At 44.2% G+C, this 15,691-nt stretch overlaps 1 protein-coding gene across 1 annotated transcript in view; it reads left to right on the forward strand.

Annotated features, from left to right (window-relative positions):
• Pde11a (phosphodiesterase 11A) overlaps nucleotides 1-15,691 on the forward strand; it is a 309,344-nt gene that overhangs the window by 228,352 nt on the left and 65,301 nt on the right. The window contains exon 13 of the mRNA XM_038336971.1: nucleotides 14,849-14,958. Coding sequence (XP_038192899.1) covers nucleotides 14,849-14,958 — 110 coding nt within the window. The remainder of the gene's footprint in view (nucleotides 1-14,848; nucleotides 14,959-15,691) is intronic.

A 15,691-nucleotide genomic window follows, 5' to 3' on the forward strand; every position in this document is an offset into this window, starting at 1 on the left:
TAACTAGTTACCTCGAAAAACCTGTGGATTTGTGGAAATGCCAAAATAAGCAAGCAGGAGTGTTGCTCAGATAAAGGAAATAGAAATGTTTGTGACACTGTGTTGTAGATATCAAGGGCAGGGGTGATCTTTTATAACAAGCCTCTGTGGACATCTGGCAGCAGCGACTGGGTCATGGTGCAGCCACAGGTGTAGAAAGGATTGAATACTGAGCTTTCATCACCGAACATTTTTGTGGTACCAGCAGTCTTGATACTTCTTAAGTAGGGTAAAAAAAAAAAAAGTAGACCATTTCAGTGATGCCCCATCCCCCATATTGGGGGCATCGTCCTGTCAGAGTATTTAAGGGTGTTTTGTGTTTGTTCAGCAACTTGGAGAATGTCACTGTTAGGAAAAGTCTGGGTTTTGTTTTTTTATCCATGCTGATGCAAAAATAGAAGCCTTCACTGTTTAAGTTCTCCCAGGGCGACGGGCGGGAGGCTGCGGAGTACAGAAAGGGGTCTTTGGAGAGAGGATGTCAGTGGATATTATTCCAGTCTATGGCACACAGACCTGCGCCGTGGCATCTGGAAGAGTCTTTGCTTTCCGCTCCAGTGTTCCGCTGAACTTAGTGAAGGATTACCACGGGCCGAAACGCCAACTTCTGTTTTTTTCCACACAAGCATCTTCTCTAGCTTTAATCTTGTAAAATCTGGTTAAACCACATTTTTTTGAATCAAGACAGCAATTCTGGAGATGGCGAAGACTGTTTGACCTATGCAGACCAAGTTCATGTCAAATCTAGTTTCTAACGTATGATCTCCTATGGGAAAGGACAGCCTTTATGTCTGTGTGGGCCCCCAGAGCTGCACTCAGCCCTGGAGTTTCCTGAAGTCTCTCGCGAGTTCCCTCCACTGGACGTCTTGCCTCCATTCACGGGATCACACAGTTTACTTCTGGGTGAGAAGTTAAAACCCAAACCAAACTTTTCTATTAATCTGGATTTTTTTTTTTTTTTTGGCTTTTCGAGACAGGGTTTCCCTGTAGTTTCTAGAGCCTGTCCTGGAACTAGCTCTTGTAGACCAAGCTGGCCTCAAACTCAGAGATCCGCCCGCCTCTGCCTCCTGAGTGCTGGGATTAAAGGCGTGCATCACCACCACCCGGCTTTGGATTTTTTTTTTTTTTTGAGGCAAGTTACATAGCCCAGGCTGGCCTTAAATGAGCCATGTAGCTGACCATGCTCTTGAACTTCTTTTTAAAACATGTTTTTTATTATTTTGAGAATTTTCAAGCATACATACAATGTATTTTGAATATATCCACTTCTCACTCCCTCCTAATTCCTATCAGATACACTCCCCGTCCTCCCCATCCCAACTTGGCATCATTTTTTTTATTTAACTTTTAATTTGGGGGGAATTTCACACATGAACACTTTATTTACACAATTTTCACCCCCGTTGTCACTAACACTTCCCTTGCTCCCTTCTCCCTCTCTAACTCATGACCTCTTCTTCTGTAGTTGCATAATTATAATTTACATAACTAATTATGATTGTATATCAGTTTTCTGGGCCCACCTGATATTGTCACTATGTGTATGTGTTTAGGGCTGACCTCCTGGGATTGGATAACCAGGAGCTCATCGCTGGAGCAGACTGATTCTTCCTCTCTCGGAAGCCACTAACTGCCTATTGCTCTTCCTCTAGAAGTGGGGCCTTGTGACATTTCCCCGTCCACATGGGCACGTCAACAAGTGTTGTCATCACGCAGATCTTGTTTGGACAGCCATATTGTTGATATTTTTGGGGGGTGTAGCTTCCCTGCCATATGTAAAGGCACAGAGCAGGCTTCTTGGTACTCTGGCTCTTACATTCATTCTGCTCCGACTTCCAAGACGTTCCCTGAGCCTTAGGGGGAGGAGTTGTATCTGTTGTGTTGTAGATGTATTCATTGTGGTTGGGCACCCCGTGGTCTGCTGCTTTCAGCCTTTTGGCCAGTTGTGGATTCTTGAATAATCTTCATCTAACAATCTTCATCTGTTGCAAAAAGAGGCTTCTTCGATGGGGAGGGGATGAGAGCTGTGTCTGTGGGGATAAGAGCACACTTACAGCACTTGGGAGGCAGAGGCAGATGGATCTCTGTGAGTTCGAGGCCAGCCTGATCTACAAGAGCTAGTTCCAGGACAGGCTCCAAAGCCACAGAGAAACTCTGTCTCGAAAAACAAAAACAACAAAAACAAAACAAAACAAAACAAAAAAAGCACACACTTAGACTTCAGCTAGGAATTATAAGTTTGGGAAAGCAGCCACACTAGGTTCTCCTCTGGGGTCCATGACCTCGCCAGCCAGCCATGGGCAGTGGGCTAGGCTTACGGTATCAAACATGAGTTCCCTCCTCTTGAGCAGGACAGAAATCCAAGTAGGCAGCTGTTGGTTACCTCTATGGTATCAGCGCCACTATCATGCCCTTGGGGATATTTTGCCACATTCTGGTCATTGTGGGGTTGGAGGTCTTACCAGCGAGGTGGGACTGTTGGTTGGTGTTTGTGTTTTGGCAACTTATGTAGCCCTCTCAGAGGCTATGAGAGCTGGTTTTCAGGGCGCAGGCTTCCTCGTCACTTCTGGCTCGATTCCTCCAAGGCTGCATCAGAAGTATGTAGTAGCTTCTACAGCAGTCGAGAGACTGCATACTAGTTCTGGGAGCAATGAACCAAGAGCAATGGCAATAGGCTACTTTAATCTCTTCGACCTCCCCTTATCAACAACTCGAGAGGAAGTTTCCCATGCCTGGCGCTGGAGTGGTTGTTAGAATCCTGAGAAATCATTATTGCTCTAAGTAGCATAACCACATTTTAACTGAGTATATGTGGAGAGAGAGAGAGAGAGAGAGAGAGAGAGAGAGAGAGAGGAGGATAGGAAGAAAGGATAGAAAGAAGGGGAATGGACGGAAGGAAGGAACGAAGGAACGAAGGAAGGAACGAAGGAAGGAATTTTTTTTACTATACCCCAATCATCTGGTTCAGTCACACCAAGAGAATGCCCTGAATGTGCTAAAAATTTTCCTCTAGATGGCGCTCCAAGGCAAAATTTCCCATCCAATCTCTGGAAAACAGGCCGGCAGTCAAACCTTGATCAACCTTCCCAGAATGTGTTTCTTCTTGTCTGACAGGAAAGACACTAAGACACACAAACCAGTACAAAATGAATATTTTCTTTAGCATGTTCACCAACAAAGCCGGTGTGTTGCAACGTAGCCTGTTCTGTGAGGATGCCCTGTGTGACGACTCCCTCCTGACCCACTGTGCGTTAGCATGCCTTTTCCTGCGACTTGAAACCTGATGGTGCGGGTTTCGTAAACCCATTGTCTGGGAGAAGGTAGGAGGTGCACAGCTATGCGTCACTGGTGAACAGATTTGGCCCACAAACGATGGGACACTGGAATTATAAATATATACACCAATTTCCCTAGCCTTTATCGCTAAAATCATTTCACACAGAGGAAAATAAGATTATTGACTCGGAACGGTTTTGCAGAAATCTTCAGGCTCATGTTTAGGAAACCAAATAATTTTAGCTCACTGGAAATTAAAAGAAAAAAAGGAGAACTTCATAGGACAAGCAATTTGATATGGATTTTGATGGACATTTAGTTCACCTGGAACCCCACTGATCACTTATTTATTTGTTCCAAGCTACTGAGAGTAAATTTAAAAAAAATGTGAAATCAAAGCTTCAAGGTTATCTTTTGTTCTAAAGAGATACCTATACAGTTCAAATTTACTGAGTTTTTACTTCCTCTCATAAATAAACTAGGTAATGCTGTCGTCATTCGTGACTAAAACAGAGAATAAAAAAAACCTATACATCAATGGTACCTATACAAATTCTCCTTCTTTATGTAAGTAGAAAGAATTACTATGCCACTGTGCACTTGTGTAACAGAAGACAATGGTGGCCTTGTCTGCTGCAGCGCACAGTGTAAACCAGGTACAGGAATGGGCCATGCTTGCTCATGTTCTATAAGCTACAAAGCATGTCTTGATGTCTAAATTGCAGGGACACTTTGGGGGCGCGTTATAAATGATGTTCAGTCTCCAGCAGACTTTCCAAGGGGGAAGGAAGGCTTCCTTAGAGCCAGGATGCTTTACTGTCCTATAAATGGATTCATTATCACTTCGGGCAGTGCCCTGCTTCCGGTAGAGGCTCCATAAAGATCCATTGCGCTGAAGGAATTTAGTTTAGGGCAAGGTTATTTAAATAACCATGTTGCTCAATGTCCAGGTTTTGTTTTTTTGTTGCTTTTTAAGCATGCTAAGATGACGAGCCACTTCCAGTGCTCAGAATCTTGTTCTCATTGCATCACGCTAAGGTTCACCTAGGGTTCATGTAGGATATTATGATCCTGCAGAATTCACTGGATATGAAAGGGAAAGAGCATGTGATCACATTAAAATTTATGGAGGTACCAGCGGCATGGCGCTGGTGGGGAACTGCAGTTAAACACTAATAATAACCAAGTGTCACAGCACACCCGTTGACACCTCCTGACATTTGCCGGGAAATCTTAAATCTTCAGTGCGGAGGTGGTGGGCTTTTGGCCACCTTTGTGCTGTCATCAAGGTTATTTGGAGAGACAGCCACACCATGTTCCTGATAATTCAACCTGAAGAGCAGAAGGGACTTTTAGGGGGAGATGGGTCCTGCTCTCAAGCTGGAGAGTTTTGCGCCATCCGCCGACCGCCATTGTCAGCTAAGTCCTTGAGCTTTGAAGTCAAACATTCTCCCAAAAGGAACCTTGGGAGCACAATTCAAACTCTTTGCTTCCCCCTGGGGAAGGACAGGGCCATCCAGTTGTTAAATAAAACGTTTCAGTAATCAGAAGCCTCATCACAACAGAATCAAATGCCTTTGTCAACTGGGACATAGGGGTAAAATAAGCTCTTGGTGTTCTAGTCTCTGACAGACTAAAGTCAAGGGTAATCATGCTTAAGATCTCCAGACAGTATTTCCCTAACACCACCTTGCCAGTATACATAGTTACACTTACCTTAACGTAATCGCTACATATTATATAGCTATTGCTAAACTAGTATAATGAAATTCGCATGGGGGAGAAACATGTAAATCTTATCGATGTAAAATAGAAGTATAGCAAATTTTGTATTTAGGGAAGGAGTGGTGCTTAATCTTTCTCCAGACATCAGGTGTGGACACTGTAAACTGTCCACAGGATTGGCGGTTCAAGCATATCTAAGACTCTTGATCCTTAGACCTCTAAAGGGTTCTTATTTTTATTCTCTCCACCTGCATTCCAGAGCCCCAATCAGGCACTCCGTGCTCCTAGATAACGTTCTCTTTATTCACATTAATTTTATAAAAGAAAAGAGGCAAGGCCACACCTAATTAAGAACCTGGTGCGCTGGTAGCCAAACATACGACGGGGCAGGAGGAGCGTCCGATCCATTTCCTCTCACAGGAGAGCGACCTTCATAACTCACTTCAGGCACTGCCATTCATGAGTTATGAGTCATTCCCTTCCCAGTGAAAATAAATTCTCCCGCACCATCAGCCTGCACTGGGTGTTTTTCTTAGGACATGTGAATTGTAAAAGCGCATGGACGTAATCGTGTCTGACGTTAGCACCAAATTGTAAGCCTTGCTCACAGACACAGGTTTGGAAGGAACAGTGCGCGGTTTGGGGGCTGGGAATGTCTAGTTACAATGTCTAGTTACCTTTTTGTTTTTGTCTTTTTTAAGTGGTTTATTCTTGAGGTTTTTATAGTGTTGGTAAACTGCTTAATCTGTCGCTTTGTGTTTTATGACGCCAGGCAAATCCTCCAGGTCGTAGAGACCCAGCAGCCTAGCCACAGTCATTTATCACAGCTTCCATTTTCCGCGCCGTTTGACGTCCTAGTGGCACTTTCTTGGGACTGAAACCTGGCACCTAAGGGTGTTTAGTTAGGGGCTTTAAAAACTTTTAAATTTTCACAGGTCTCGTATTTAATCCTGATTCACTGATGGAAAATAAACATGGGGCTAGCTTGGAAGAGTCCCCATATTCCTGAACTCCATCAGCTGGGTCTCTTGAAGCCCTGGGAGACCTTGCTTTCCGCACAATTAATATGCACCGAGTGATCCTCTGTGCTCACGGCCCTGTGATATTCTATTGTGCTCACTCGTGATTTGCCATGAATAAAGCATAGACCGTATTTCTGAGCATGTCCTCCCAGATCTACAGACACTCATTCTTAAAGCTAAGGTTCTGGGAAATCCAGTAGTCATCTCCCTTTGCTTCTCTGTAAAACACATTCAGCAGATGTGAAAAAGACAGCACTGTTTACCATGTACCTAAACTGAAGCAGAAGCCTCGGCTTCCTTGCGCATTTCCCTTTTTTTTTTTTTTGGTTTTTCGAGACAGGGTTTCTCTGTAGCTTTGGAGCCTGTCCTGGAACTAGCTCTTGTAGACCAGGCTGGTCTCGAACTCACAGAGATCCGCCTGCCTCTGCCTCCCGAGTGCTGGGATTAAAGGCGTGCGCCACCGCCGCCCGGCCGCATTTCCCTTTTAATTGATGCCTTAGTCTTAAGTCCCGCTGTGGTACCTAGGGTTTTCCTTGTACTTTTCTGTTCTCTTTCCACATCTTATCAGAATGTGAGAGAAGAAATGTAAGGACTGACTTTCATATGACCACATCAGGACTTCCTGCAGATGAAAGGCAGAGCATCCCCAGCCCACACCTATGATTCCAGCATTAGGGGAGGCTGAGGTAGGCAGATTGCCGTGAGTTCTAGGCCAGTCTGAGAATTCACAGCAAAACCCTGTCTTTAAGAAAAAAAAAAAAAAAAAAAAGGCATGTTGACAGATGCCAGGAATTTGTATTGAGATATTCTTATATTCTTAAAAACAGACCAAACAAGGGGATTTGATATACAGATGGAAAAAGGCAACAAAACACAGAGTCCACTGGATTCAGGCAATGAGTACATGGCATCTTTTAGAGTTATCTATTTTTAATATTTTTGTAGCTCCGAAATATTTTATATTATAATGATAAGTTAAACATTAAGTCTTAGAAGCAGTGAAAAAAAACTAAATATAATTGATAAAATCAACCTAAAAAATTTTTCATTTATGCATTTAAACATCTACTCAACACAAGAATTTTATAAGACACATCACTGGTTTTTGGTCCTTCTCCTTTCTGAGACTTGCAGCTATTGGATGGCAAAAAAAAAAAACCTCATCATTTACCCCAAACATGCCTTGGGGTTTAGGATCTGATACGAAATATGTTCTGAAATCCCCGGATGTAGAAGAAAGTCATTTGGGAATAGACAGTAAGGGCCACCAGGACTGAGTTTGGCAGAGAGAATCACTGTGTGCTGAAATCACTATTTTACTAATGCCAAGTAGTTTCCTGGCCATGTTCATCTTCAGAAGAAAGGAAAGCAATTGTGACCAAAACTATCCCGGTTGCTCGGACAAGGAGAAGAGCTAGCATGCGATGGCAGCGTGCCCTGTGCTGTGATGATGGAGAGGGTGGCATGTCAGTACTGGGGGTGGTCCTTGGACTGCCGAGGGACCATCCTGGTCCCAAGACAGGCAGGCTGATGTGACTTTTCATGAGCCACCCCTGTTAACACCAAAGGGGTCTGGCCACTGACCGTCGTCGGTGAGATGTTTACCCTCTTCCCTTCCTCTGAGGACTATGGGTGACAACTGCTCTTCCGCTCTTGGGAGTTTTTATTCCACACAATCTCTGATTGTCAAAGAAGGACCTGTTGTTTAAAAAGAGGGCCCCATGTGCCCGGCAGCCATTAACCTTACTCGGAAACCCTGCTGGTTATCAAGAGTCATCCGCTGCTGCTGTGGAGAAAACCCTCCGCCTCAGATCACTGACTGGAGCAAGTCAAATAGTTTGACACTCGCCAGCTTGCCCTAAAGGCAAGTAAGCCAAGAATCTCAGCCAGTAAATGCAGGCAGAACCCAAACGCGGTCCTTCACTATTTTTCGCCACCCTGCTCCGTCCACGACTGAGATGGGAAGTTCCATGCTTCTTGTTAAGTGCTCCCTCCCTGCTCCCACTCCCAGGCACTGAAGCCTCGAAGCATCTGTTAGTACACGTTGCCATGGAGCAGGGATATAGAGGGCAGAGCTTCCTGGGAGCTCTTGCCTTTTAAATCCCTTGGACTGGTCTGGTGGGACTCTCTGCTTTCCTTGTCTATGATAGAAGATGGAGAAAATGCCAAACTGAGACTCCCTAACAAGGATTGATGACTCTATATGATGGCGCACCTTCCTTCCGGGATGCAAACACAAGATTTGCAAGGCTCAATGCACTGTCTCCAAAAGCGAAGCAAAGATGCCAAGTCATTTCTGCCATTGCGCCCTCCCACGATGCAGGATCTCCATGGAGCCAGCCAGGTTCTCAGCATAACTGGATGGGATGTGCAGCCCAGGAGGGCAAAGACTAGCACCGTGATCTCTACTGCACTCTTCCCTTGGCCTGGGCTGGCACAAATACTTACTCAATTTGCTAAGTGAATGGGCACTTTTCAGAATGTCACTATTTCATTCAAACCTGGAATAATTTGGTTACAAAAATATCTGCACTTTCAAGTTTGATATAAGCTGTTTCATTATTATTTTCTATTAAAATTTTAAAAAAAACAAGATGATAATATCACAAACCTTGGAAATTACAAATAAAATTTTCTTTTTCTTAAAAGAAATCTGAAAAATGCAGAGTATATAAATTTTAATGAATAAATGTTCTTTGTGGATTTTTTTTGACACAAAGTAAAGTTTTTTGAAATTAGACTACTGATCTTGTGATGATATCCAGCAAGCTTTCTCCTTTGCAGATATTAGACATTTTATAAAAGTGGGCTATTTCATTATCTGCTATTAGATCTTTTTTTGTTGGTTTGTTTTTTGGTTTTTTCAAGACAGGGTTTTTCTGTGTAACAGCTCTGGTTGTCTGGGAACTCACTTTGTAGACCAGGCTGGCCTTGAACTCACAGAGATCTCCCTGCCCCTGCCAACTGAGTGCTGGGATTAAAGGTGTGCGTCATCACCGCCCAACTAGATCTTTGGTTTCTGTTGAGCTTCATTTGCAAATCAGGTTCGCTACAGGTTGATCTGGGTGCAACAGACAAGTTTAGACTAAAGATGTCAAATGGCTTTGCAGTGCTTGCTGGTACTGCTCGGGATTAGTGCACTTCGTGGATAAAGCCCGGGTCAAGTGATTCTGTAAAGTCTACCCGTCCACAGCGCTTAAAACCTGCATGTCTGTCTCTGTATTCTCTCACAGTAGAGGTGGCTCCTAAGCCAGGTTGTCAGGGTTCTAATCCCACCTCTGCTATTCAGACGTGTTATCTGAGATAGGAAGGGAAGAGTAGTATCTACCTGGAGGGTTCTTGTAAGGAAGGCTTTGTGAAACTGACATATTTCCAAGAGCGCTAGGCACACCTTGAGCGCTATATCAGTATTAATCATCGTTAGTATTTTCCCAAGCCTAGTCTCGCAAACATACCGATTGCTTGATACAGAGCAAGGACCTAGTAGCAGTTTTTAAATAAAAAACTCCTCTATAGCACTGCCTAGGGCTGATAGTACAGCTGTTGTATTTTGCGACTGTTTGAATCCAACAGAACCACCGCGACAGTCACTATCTTGCCTGTGATAGTCTTGGTTCGCTGCTAGCAGACTCAGCTGCAAAACGGAGACACGTCCTAACTGCCTTAGATTTCATGTTGGCTGCTGACAGAAACTCACTGGTAGCCTAGCAGAACCTGAGAAGGAATCTTCTGGACTTAGGGACTCTACAATCTTCAGTGTTGTGTGTTGTGGGAAGGAGAAAAAGAATTGTCCCAGAAAACCCTTGAAAGCTGGCCCCGGAGGCTGCGTCAGAGAGGAATAACACGGCTTTTCTTAGCAGGTAACTTGAGGATTAGATAGGTGCCCCTGGTTGTCTCTTTACTTGGACAGATTGTCTCTCTTGCTCGTATCTCTGATATTCGCCATGAGAATGCACGTGAGAAGATATACTAACACAAGGGTCAAGAAAACTCATAATTGGGGCTGGAGAGATGGCTCAGTGGTTAAGAGCATTGCCTGCTCTTCCAAAGGTCCTGAGTTCAATTCCCAGCCACCACATGGTGGCTCACAACCATCTGTAATGAGATCTGGTGCCCCCTTCTGGTTTGCAGGCATACATGCAGACAGAATACTGAGAATACTGTATACATAATTAATAAATAAATCTTTAAAAAACAAAGAAAAAAGAAAGAAAACTCATAATTATTGAGGAGGGACATAATTTTATTGGAAAATAAAATAATAAGCTAGAGTCTAGAAATAAATACATCAAGCCATACCCCCTGCCTCTGTTTTCTCTGTGAAAGTGTATTATCTTCAGCAGGCGGCTGACTGCTTCTGCTCAGGATGGGTAGATATAGTCTGGATGGATAGGACTGAAGGAAGATGAATGGGGGTGGGAGGAGCGAATAGAAACTTAGTGGCAGGTGGACACTTCTCAGGCCTGATGAGTCTCAGAAACCATTTACCCGGCAGCTCTAAATCACAGTCAAGAGCTAGGTGCTGCTTCAGTAATCCGGGCGCCACAGCTGGGAGAGGCCACAGCCAGGAGAGGTAACTATGCCTTGAACGGCCATGTGTATGGCGAACTTCCAGGAGTCTTTATTCTAAGGGCCCAGAGATGAGCTGCGTAGCCTTGGAGTCATGTGAAATCATAAGATTATATAGAAAGGGAGTTCACGTATCTCGTGAAATTCTCAAAAGTATTCATGATATAAATAATTTTAGAGCCAGGTGCCAAATTTCAAGAGAAGGGGAAAATAAAAGGTTACTGTGTAAAAACTCAGCAACAAAGGCAGAAAATAGAAAGAGAATGGTCATTTAGAACTCCTCAATAAAGAACAAGGTCCAGCCTTCTGCCTTCAGGGCAGGGGTGGAGGGAGAAGGGGCATAAATGAGAACAATTTCCCCAGTCCTGCCAAAGCCTGGGAACCGGAGACTTCAGAGGTCACTAAATAGGGTACAGTGGCATGCTGAGACCCCAAGTCCCCCATCTCCCCTCTGCAGGAACCAGAGTGCTTGCTTGAGAAAAAGAAGAAGAGGAGGAGGAGGAGGAGGAAGAAGAAGAAGAGGAAGAGGAAGACAACATCCCTGAGGATACCCGCAAGAGGACAAGATAGGCATAGATAGGCAGAGAGTAGAGAATCCTAGGAAAGCCTATGGCTTCCTGGATGAAAAACCACAGCTCCTTTTTGTTCCAGTGTTAACACTATTGTTCTAGATAACAGACTAGGAAGTCCAGAGATACGAGCTTTGATCTAGTGTTTGAGTATCTTCAACAAAAGACCAGACAGACACTTGGTCACCCTGTGGTAAATGCCCGGCAGCCTGCAGGCACCTCACACCCACCCTGGGGGCAGGGTGAGTTTCACATCCCTTCATGTCTGTGTGTGAGTAGTCATCATAAGACATTTAAGAGAACACAAATAAAAGGCTCAGAGGACACAGGCAATTCAAAGAACCAGGAGAAACTATCAGAAACGTTGTTCCTTTCTTCAGAAGGGTAAGAAAAGAGTGAATAAGTCTGTGGGCGAGGAATAGATGGGATTATAAAAGGAACAGAAAAAAATACTTGTAAATGCCAAACTCCTAGGAAGAAAGAGGAATAGCCTATACAGGAAATGGAAGAAAAGAGATCCTTAAAAAAAATAATAGAATTGATACTCAGCCTATGGGAGTCCCACTCATATAGGACAGGAAAAAATATTGATGGGCCAGCAAGATGGCTCAGCAAGGAAAGGCATTTTGTGGCCAAGCCTGAAAAGTTGAGTTCAATCCACTGTATCCACATGGTAGAAGAGAATAGATTCCTGAAAGTCACCCCATGGCACAGCCATACATATACACACATGTAAAAGTTAAACAAATAAATGTAATAAAAAATATACTGAAGAGAAACAACAAAAATATTTAAGGAACCCTATTATGGAAAAATAGAAGCCACAGATTAGATTTTCAATGTGAGCAGAATGAGAAGAAATCCTGACCTAACTATATCTTTGTGAAATTACTGAACACCGTGGATGAAAAGGAGATTCAGAAGCAAACAAGCAAACTAACACGCTGAATATTAGGAATAAGAATGTCATATTCAGTCGGGCAGTGGAGGTGCATGCCTTTAATCCCAGCACTCAAGGAGGCAGAGGCAGGCAAATGTCTGTGAGTTCGAGACCAGCCTGGTCTACAGAGGGAGTTCCAGGATAGCCAGAGCTACACAGAGAAAGAGAAACCCTGTCTTGAAAAAAGAAGGAGAAGGAGAAGGAGAAAAAGAAGAAGAAGAAGAAGAAGAAGAAGAAGAAGAAGAAGAAGAAGAAGAAGAAGAAGAAGAAGAAGAAAAGAATGTCATATTCTTTCAAAAAGCAACTTTACAAATTAGACAATAAAGTATAAAGTAGTTAGTCTTTGAGAATTCTGAAAGAAATTACTTCCCCTCCCCCCAGAACTTTAGGCAAACTAACAGTGAGTGTGAAAATAGAATAAGGTCCTCCCGTCCCCATCCCAGCCATGCAGACCCTAGAGTAACTGGATCCCCAAGAAATGGACACACTTCTTTATGAAGACTGACAGGTGTGTTCCTGCAAAATGAGGCAGAAATTGAGGAAAGGCATAGGATGCAAGACAAAAGAGATCATCCCCAGAAGGGGAAAGCAGAAGCCCCGAGAGGGGACAAGCCAGACCTGATTACCTCCAGGACACAAAAGACCATGCAAGTAGTGTGAGAGCTTTGATTCTCTTCAAAATTAGTTAAGTGACATTTAATAAAGTCATGGAGGATATGAAAAGGCACAGCTGTTTCAAAGAGATCGGAACTCCAGGAAATGAAAGTATTTAAGAAAAGAATCTTCAGCCGGGCGGTGGTGGCGCACGCCTTTAATCCCAGCACTCGGGAGGCAGAGGCAGGCGGATCTTTGTGAGTTCGAGACCAGCCTGGTCTACAAGAGCTAGTTCCAGGACAGGCTCCAAAGCTACAGAGAAACCCTGTCTCGAAAAACCAAAAAAAAAAAAAAAAAAGAAAAGAAAAGAGTTTTCGTGTATTCTCAGGCCTGGCGGTGGGTAGTCAGTATTTAGAGGGTGATCCTAAGGAAAGCTCTGAGCATGGGTTACGTTGGGAGTGGAGGGGAAATGCAGGGACCATCACCACTACACCATCAATGTTTTAAGGCACACTTGGAACGAGATGTGGGTATGTGCTCCCCTTTGCCCTGCTTTTAGCTGTGAGTCCTTAGGCACAGGGTGGAGCCCCTCTGTGACTCAATTTCCCATCCATAACAGGACAATCATAGCTATTGCCTCATAAGACTGGTAAAAAATATTAAGTAGGTTAAGCAGTCAAAAACTCCTAGAGGAATTTATAGTAACATAGGAAAGACTGTGTAGGTATGTGGAGAGTGATCAAGTACTAAACCATATGGACATTGTGTGGCAATATGGTAAAAATGTCAGCAATTTAGCTAAACAAATGATTTTGGTTGCCTTTAGGAATCAGGAAATATGAACAATGAGAGTTTTGGCTTTAGGTTTCTGAGTCTGGTTTTAGAAAATGATTACAGACAATAAAATAAACAAAAACTAATATCCAACAAGTTTTAAAATGAAGGGTGCGCCAAGCTTTGGCAAGGACTACTTCGCAGCCCCCGTCAGTTTATTCCGTTTCCATTTGCTGCCTAAGTGATGTCATATGTGCTTCCAAATCTCGCCGAGGAACCAAGGCAGTTTGAAGAAATAAAATTGTCAATACAGCAATCCATCACTCAGTTACGTCTGTATTAAAACCAAAACCAATTAAAAGAACAAGGTTTTCATTGCCCTAAAAGTCTTGCACGTATTAGCCTGTGATCCGAGATTAGTGGTGGAGAAACATACCTGGAAAGTCATTTCCACCAGGCGCCCCGCCTCCTATCTTCTGATAAAGAATTTAATAAGTAATGGAAGTGGAGACTTCCACTGCGAGGGGGAGGGGCCGGCAAGGCCGTGGATGGTAAGGACGCGCAGATCTTTCTCCCAAAGGTGCATTTCCTCCTCCAGACTAATGAGAGGGCCAGCTGGAACCAGAGAGCCGGCGTGGTTCTTGTGCCCGTAATGATATCCAACTGCGTCCAGGAGGAATTACGCCCCAGCCACGTACTTCACACAGCTACTGGGATCAGAAACAAAGGCCTCAAAATCGTGTACTCTTCCCGTGATGCTCAGTCCTGGTTGTCTAGTCTGCTGCCAAATCTCAGTTTCTAGGATTTACCTGTATGTGTTTCAGTCTGTCTGCCAGCTCAATATGGGTTATGGGATTTGTAAGATAATTCTAGACCATCAGCATGCAGCATTTGAGGACTTCTCAGTTCCCCCTTTTACTATAAGGAAGGTTTTATTGTGTTTGCTGATTCTCATTTGAGGAGCATCCAAGGTCCAGAGCTTTTCAGTTTTGAAGGTCCCTTCATATCCCCCTGTTTCCAAATACAACACTCCTCATACTGTGTGCAGTGGGAAAACACTTGGGCCTTCCCCAAACTGTGGGTGTGGAGAACACAACCTCCTCTCTATAGGAGGAAATGAAGCAGACTGATTCTCTGTCTCAATGTGACAGCAAGGGAATCCCTCACTGTGGGGACCTCAGGCTAAGCAAGTGACCACTCAACGCACTGTCATCTAAGAGGGTGACAGTTAATCATTTGTTAAAATGGTGTGGGCCTGAAACCAGCCGATTGCTGCTCAGCTGACTGAGTTTCCCCAGCCCCCTGCCCCTGGCACTGACTTGCCATTGTCCCCTTCTTCCCAGACTGCTGGGTTTCAAGAGATTCTGACCGAGGTGGAAATTTTAGCGGTGATTGTGGGATGCCTGTGTCATGACCTCGACCACAGGGGAACCAACAACGCCTTCCAAGCTAAGTAAGTGTTCTAATTGTTGTGATTTTAATGCATTTGCCTTTCTGTCCGGAGCCAAAGGTGACGAGCACTAAAGAGTAAAGCATTAATTTCTGGCATCGGAGGCCAAGGCCACGCAGGCTTGGGCATGCATGTCATGGGGCCCATCCATCTTTATAATTCCCTATTCTTCTTTTAATTGCAAATTTGCCCTTCACGTCATGCTTGTTGATTTGGTCTGCCTCTTCTGACCTCCGTCAGAGAGCGCAGTTCAGGTTTTCAAAGTCCTATTCTCTTCCTCTCTGCCTGTTTGCCTCCGTGGCATGACAGGCCGCTAGAATCTGCTCCTCTCGAGCCTGATTTTGAGGTGATTGGAATAAAAAGAGGCTCAGGAAGATTAATGAAGCAAAGAGTGTTCTGTTCTTCCTATTCCCATGGAGACACGGAAAACAGACAAAGGACTCAAACATAGGGATGGGTAAAGCGACTGTCCACCCTGCACCTAAGTCACATGCATAGACCAATCTGCTCCCAAGAAAGTTACACTGGTCAAGAAAGTCACTGCTTGGTGGCTCACATTGTGCAAGGGCCACAGAACTCAGCACATGTTAAATTCCAGGTGTGTCAGGACTCTCGCAATGAGGTCAAGTCTTAATGTTCTTTGAGCTAGCTATCTGCTTAGGAGACGGTCAGAGGCCCTGGAGACATGTTTTGGCTGGGAACAGGAGGACCAGCTTCTGTAGAGGGGTGGGATTAA

Source organism: Arvicola amphibius, chromosome 7 (genome assembly GCF_903992535.2).
Source record: "Arvicola amphibius chromosome 7, mArvAmp1.2, whole genome shotgun sequence".
Classification (NCBI taxonomy): Eukaryota; Metazoa; Chordata; class Mammalia; order Rodentia; family Cricetidae; genus Arvicola; species Arvicola amphibius.